The 6,708-nt window shown below is 52.1% G+C and overlaps 1 protein-coding gene across 1 annotated transcript in view; it reads right to left on the bottom strand.

The window, feature by feature from the left end:
- ACBD6 (acyl-CoA binding domain containing 6) overlaps nucleotides 1-6,708 on the bottom strand; it is an 81,568-nt gene continuing 74,860 nt past the window's right edge. The window contains exons 7-8 of the mRNA XM_069023150.1: nucleotides 4,609-4,639; nucleotides 1-599 (exon numbers count right to left, since the gene is read on the bottom strand). Of these exons, the coding sequence (XP_068879251.1) occupies nucleotides 445-599; nucleotides 4,609-4,639 (186 nt within the window). The 3' untranslated portion in view covers nucleotides 1-444. The remainder of the gene's footprint in view (nucleotides 600-4,608; nucleotides 4,640-6,708) is intronic.

The raw sequence follows: 6,708 nt of genomic DNA, 5'->3' as shown, positions 1-6,708 counted from the left end.
TCGATCCCAACACTGTGCTTTTATTTATATGATTTTGTTTGGACCCAGGGAAACAAACAAACAAACAAACCAACCAAAATTCAACCTGAACAGGAGAGATGAGCATCTCACCTGGCCCCGCATCCTCACGGAGGAGCCAGCGGTCAGCCCGTGCTGCTCTGGTGAGACAGCCAACACAGTGCTTGTGTTTGATACATTAAAATAATACCTGGGGCCTCCTGCAGGCCCTCTTCCCCCTCCCTCCCCCCTCAAATACTGATAAGCGTCAGAGCATGCCAAACTCTGATCCCATCCTGCTCAGGGCCTGCGCTTGGCCCTCGTGCTGGAGAGCCCAGCCAGACCCTGTGCTTTAAAAGGACCCCTCGAACCCCCGAGGTGCTTGGGGAGGGCAGCGGGGAGGGGGGAAGGGAGGTGTTATTGCAGAGCATCTCTGTGCCCCTGGGGTCAGGGCTCGCCGGTGCCGTGCTGCTGCAGTGCCCAGGTGATGGCTTTGGAGTCCGTCACCTCGGCGGGCAGGCAGCCCTCCTGGTCCCGCAGCCCGGGGTCGGCTCCCGACTGCAGCAGCAGCTCCACGATGTCCAAAAACTCGCAGGTGGCAGCTGGAGGGAGAAAGGGAAGGGTTAGTCCGGGGCTGCTGGCCCGAGGCGGCGGTGAGGGGCGTTTTTGGAGCGGTGGCTGAAGCTGGCGTGTGCCGGAGGCAGGAAACGCCGGCTCAGCACCTGGCCCGGCAGCAGAGCATTGCCCGGGGCAGCGTTCAGCACGCAATGCATTCCTTTGGATTTAAGAGTGCAAAGGAAGGAGAAAGGACAGAGTGAGAGCAACGCAAAGCCAGAAGTCCTGAGGGGGTGCTACTGGTGCACCCAGCACCCAGAGCCCGCGGCCCCATCAGAGGTGCTGGGAGCCGAGGGAGCTGCAGGGCATCCCCTGGGACACGGGGGGAACCTGGGCACACCTTGGCCACGGCTCCTTCACATCCAGGAATGGAGACCGACCCTGGCAAGGGCCCCAGAGTGCTACTGCAGCACTGCAGAGATCCCCAAAGGGAAAGCATTCCCTGCGTGCTTTTGTACCCAGAACTTATAACGCATTCACCGTCTGTAATGGATCAGTAAGCTCTTGACCCTCACCTGCCTCCTGAATCTCCCAGGGAGCAGGCGGCACATCCCAGGCAGGACATCGTCAGTGCTGCCTCGCTCCTGGCTCTTGTCCATCCCTTCCCTTTGCACAAAATTCAGATGGTTTATAGCTGCCGGCCACCACTTCCCCGAGCACCAGCTCCGGGCGACTGTGCCCATGGCCTGGGACAGCTGTTCATGGCACACCTTTTTATTCCTCACACCTCTACTCATCCCTGATTTTCTCTGCCAAGATACAGTTTGACTTGGGCTCTTCCCTGTCCTAGGATATAACAGTGCTACCTAAGGATGCTAAAGAAAAAGAATCAGGAAAATCGGGAAAACTCTTTTAACACTGAAGAGCTGGACTTGGCTGACATTAGCAGAAGTCCCAGACTCTGGATTTTCCCTTAAGCCTGTGCAACTCAGATCCCAGTGAAGCCAAAACCTGCCTTACAAGTCCACGAACCTGGCAGCTTCCTCTGGCATCGGTAGTGACTGGTTTTTATCACATTTTGGTTGTTTTTATAAAGCATCTGACTGACTCCTTTAGTAATTAGAGTGTCTTTTGCATTACTCTGCAGTCTTCTGCTAATCCAAAAGGACAAGCAGTAATGTCTCATTAAAATAAATTCAATGTCTGAATGGAGTTTATACTGAAAAGATAAAAAAGGGGCCAAAAGGAGGAAACAGGTTGGTGAGGAAGCAGGTGGGGGTGTGGGCGAGGCTGAGCTGAAGGGGAGCACATCCCTCTGCAGAAAACAGACTTCCAGAGGTGCCAAGGAAGCTGTGGTGGCAGCTTCTGGGGACGGACAGCTGGTCCCTACAGGGAGAGGTGTCTTACTCGTCCGGTGCTGCTGGTGGGCCCAGCCCGTGTCCTTGAGCAGGCTGGGGACATCCCCGGGGACGAGCACAGCTGCTGGATTTATCACAGCCTGGGACCCTCGATTTGTCAAGGGCCGGAGCGGCAGCCCTGACACTGGCACGGGTGAAGATGAATTTCCATTCAGCGCAGTTCGCCTCCCGACTCCATTAATCCTCAGGGTTCAGATGATGAATTTTTTTTTATTATTTATTTTCCCTCCAGCGTCCCCTCCCACTGCCCTGCCACAGCGCAGAGCCGAACAGATGGTGCTTTGCAGGGAAGCCGGAGCGCCCAGGAGGATACAGAGCCTGCCCACTCCGCAGCCACGTGGCCACCACTGCTCCGAGAAGCCTTGATTTCCTCTGGGAGAGGCAGCAGCAATGATTTCAGTATTCCCAGTGGGTGGGTGGGTGGATGGATGGATGGAGAGGAGCCGAGGGGAAGGGGCTGCTCAGCAGGGACACCGTGCGCACCCAGGGCAGGGGTCCGGCCGTGGGTCTGGCCGTGGGTCCGGCCGTGGGTCCGGCCGTGGGTCCCGCCGGGGCCGGTGCCGCCGGAGCGCGCTGCCGCTGGCCTCCACTTAACCCCCGATTAAAGCCGGGGTCAGCGCCGAGCGGAAGGAGGCAGGATTTATAACCCACAGCAGGACGCGGTGCGACACCGGCTGTAATCAGGAGAGCTGTCACCACAAGGACAGCTGTCAGGCCACGCCGGCTCATAAAAAGGGATGCAGACACCCTAAAAGCAGGGGCTGCCTTGCTGATGGGATTTAACCCTTCCCTGAATTCCCTGAACAGCCTCCAGCAAAAGGGAAGGCCTTGTGAAGGCACTGCTCTGCTCAGAGCTGGTGTCCACAGGAGCTCTCCGGCCTCTCCGCTGCAATTAACGGCTCGGTTGTGAAGGCTGACCCAAATGGGACTGGGAGGTGACAGTGAGCTCCAGTTTCAGGCCAACAGCCAATTGAATCAAACACAGTCACTCATCTGAGATGCTTGTTCCAAGCTCGGGGCGATTTATGGCCGGACCAGCAGGTAAGGGAATGAGGATGTCCTGGGGGCAGTGATGGCCACCAGGGACAGCCGGGCACCCACGGGAACACCAGACCTGTGTGCCAGCAACCCAGAGAGGCTTCCCAAAGATGATGCACAGGGAGGAGAGAGGGGATAATACCCAAGGAGAAGAAAAAGCATTAACACTTAGAAAATATTTGGGAAGAAAACCCTGGAAAACTGTCATTATTGAAACACCTGAGCTGGAAGGGTGGATCAGAGAAACCATTTCTGAAACAATGTTCATTATACCAGTTATGTTTGCTTGTGTTAAACAACCTGCCTCAGTCCCCAGCCAGAGGGATCCACCTGCATGGAATTTAAACTCAGGTGATGCACCCACCTTTTCCTTTCACATACTGGGCTTGCTTGAAGCAGGTGCTCTTGGATAACTTACACATGTGCTACGCTTTTGCATAACCTATTGTAATCTACGGCTCATCCCTCAGCCCTGGAGCTGGGAAAGCATCTTCCCAGGAGAGAGAAAGCCCAGAATGGGGAATGAATTAGGCAGAGAAAGAGGCAATGTGGCATTTGAAGGGCCGTCCATCTGTGGACAACGCTGCGCTAAGCAACAGATTCACCATTCCAGTCACAGTGACAGGAATTTGAAAAATAGACTATCCTACAGGAAAGATCCCACAGGGACAAATCACACATTATTGTGACTACAGCCTCAGCTCAGGGGCCCGGGAATCTGGGAGCTTAGCTCCAGATCCAAATGCTTTGCTTTGGACTGATGTCTGCAAAGCAATTTTGCCATCCTGCTAATGTCCTTGTGGAGTGATCAAGAAGAGAAAGACACAAACACTTCAGAATGACAAGTATGCTCTTAATTACAGTGACAGGCATCAAGAGAGAGTACAAAATAATAACTGGCTATGTCTTAATTTTGGGAAAAAAATTATGATCCAGATTAAATTGATACTTTTTTCCTATTCCCTGCGCATCAGCACCGCATGCGTCACTTCAGTCTCTTCTTTTCTCATTTGGAGATAGAACAATCTTTCAATTAAATCACGTATCTAATTAGCCTGTAATTGTAGGAGGGACACCAACTGTGACTTGCCTCTGCTGATTTTGGTAGCAGAGAAGCTGCTGCTCTCTCAGCTGTGATCAAACAGGTTTGTCACCAGGACACACAAAGGTGGAGGCCACCTTGTTGTCCCCTTCCCCTGACCTGTGTAACCTGTTAAAACTGGCACAGACCCTCCCTGAAGGCCGAGGGATTTGGCATTCCCTAAGCAGAGCCACTCCTGGGTCTGCAGGTGGCACAACACATCCTGGAGTCACAAAGGTGTACAGGGAAACTCTGCATCATTAACTGGGGGAAAAGGAAGGCTTTAAGGTGACATTTGCAGAGGAGAATGAAGGAAGGGCAGCAATCTTCCCCGCTGCCTCTCCCAAGGCTCCTATCCCTACCATGCTGTGATTTGCTAGTGGAGGGAACCACTGGTTAATCAAATCCAGCTTCCTTGCTCATTTTTCTCCTGAAATTTGCTTCCTGTGTATAGAGCATTTACTCCAGCTGCAAATTCATGCTGCTAAGAAGGAACAGCCAAGCTTAGAGGCAGCTTACCATAATGGAGTGCAGTCTGGCCTTCCCCATCCTGAAAAAGAGAGAGACTTGGTTTTAGAGGTATAGGTAACATTGTGGTGATACAAATAAATCCCAGTTTTAAAGAAATAAGCTGAATCACAGCAATGTTTTAATTGACTAGACAAACAGCCAGGACACCCAGCTACCTGACAGCTGGGATCTGAATCATTATCCACCATCACTCCCTATTGATGGATAATCAATATCTATCCACCCGTAAGAGTGCGTGGATCACGTCATGACGTGAGTATAATTCAGTTCATACCGTTATCACTTCCAGCCCATAAAAATGAAGGATTTCAGTCCTGTGGCCTCACTCTGGGATTCTCACTACTCCTGATGCTTTAGTGCAAGATGCTTCAGTGCAAACCCAGCTTTGGCCAACTACTTGAGAGAAGGGTAAAGCAGCGGACGCTCACACAGCTCAGCACGCTGCACTCTTCAGCACAAGGGAGTACACAGGGGAAAACACCCCCGTTCCTTCCACCTGAATAAGTCTTAGGTTCCTGCTTCTAGAATTTAGGTCTACCCCAATGCCCAGGTTAAGTTCTGTTGAGTCAGGAAAGGACACAGTGCTCAGGGATGAGAGCAAGTTGCCAAACTCATCCTTGTGAAACCCCTGCAGCGCCAAGGGCAAAGCAAACGCTTGGCCGTTTTTGATCTGTAGGTGTTGGCACACAGCTCCCTGTTCCAGATAACACTTCAGCCACTGCACCAGCTTCAACGCTCTGGGATGTGTGTCCCCTTCCCAGACTCCTGTGTCCCCTCCCCAGGGCTCTGCCAGAGTTGGTGCTTCACATCCAGCACTGCAAACCCAGGCACCTCACCCCGACACAGCCTCGTCCTGCCACCAGAACAGGTGAAATAACAGAAGGAAAGAATTACTGGTCCCTTTGCTTTCACTACGCCAACCAGGATTAGCCTCTAATTCAGTTCTCTGCCTCCCTAATTTATTTGCATCTGTCAATGGAGACTAAAGTTTTTAATTACCATCATCTTTGGGATTAAGGTGCAAATTCTACAGTCTGCCGTGGATTCTGGAGCAGGGGAAAGGGAAAACGAGGAGAACAGGTAGAAATTCCACTCATAGCTGGAAGCCTTCTCTTTCCCTGTCTGTTATTCTGTTTGATATTAAGCCTGTTGAGCTGAGGAATTAGGAATGGCCTGTGTTTTGGGGTGGGAGGTGCCATGCTTTGCTCTGGGACACTGCACCAACATGTCAAGCATGTCAGCAACAGGGACAAAAAGCCAGAGGTAACAGGCATTTGCTGCCTGAATATCCATTTCATGTATTTTCCAAGATGGGGTGGGAGGGTGAGATTCTTCCTTCCATGTGCCACTATGTGCCACTCATGTCTCTCACAGCAATGTTTGAAGACACCTCATTTCAGGAGCCTATGGCTGCCCCAGCCATGGGAGTGCAACGCAAATGGGTGCCATTAGACGGTACCACAAACCAAAGAACTGAGGGGATCACAGACAGCCTCCATTGATTATTCCACACTAATAAGGTAACCAGTGTGAGCCAGTGCCCCTGAGTGCTCCTTAAGCACACGCCTGCTCAGACGAGTGACAGGGCCAGCACGGACTTCAGCAAAATACAGAGCAGGGCTGGAGAAGGAGAGGTGGGAGTGCTCCGAATGAGTTATTGGAAGGGCAGAATGTCAAATATGTGGGCTGGGGGATGGGAATCCAGCTCCCCTCTGCATCACCACCTCCAAGGCTGCAGCCAACAAAACTCACAGGTGAATGGGACTGGAGCCGTGCAGCAGGAACCCCTTCCCACAGGAACACTTCACTGCAGAACTCCCTATAAAACACACAGGACTGCTCCAGGAATCCTACAGACGTTTGCTCCTCTTCCAAAGGCCTACAGAAAGCACTGCTGTTTCAGCAGCTGGCTAGGGCTAACAAGGTTTTTTATTTCTCTTAGATGTACTTCCTGGCATCTGCTGGGCTAAGGAGGGAGCGCTGGTCTCAGCACAGGAAATGCGTCTCTTTAATCCCAGTGTGGTTTTTAAAAAGAGCTATTAATCCAGTGTTATGCAAACATGGTTTGCACTTCATTCACGCTGTGGA

This window comes from Aphelocoma coerulescens, chromosome 8 (genome assembly GCF_041296385.1).
Source record: "Aphelocoma coerulescens isolate FSJ_1873_10779 chromosome 8, UR_Acoe_1.0, whole genome shotgun sequence".
NCBI classification, from domain to species: Eukaryota; Metazoa; Chordata; class Aves; order Passeriformes; family Corvidae; genus Aphelocoma; species Aphelocoma coerulescens.
The sequence above is the reverse complement of the archived record's forward strand: the minus strand, read 5'-3'. Positions and strand labels throughout refer to the sequence as shown.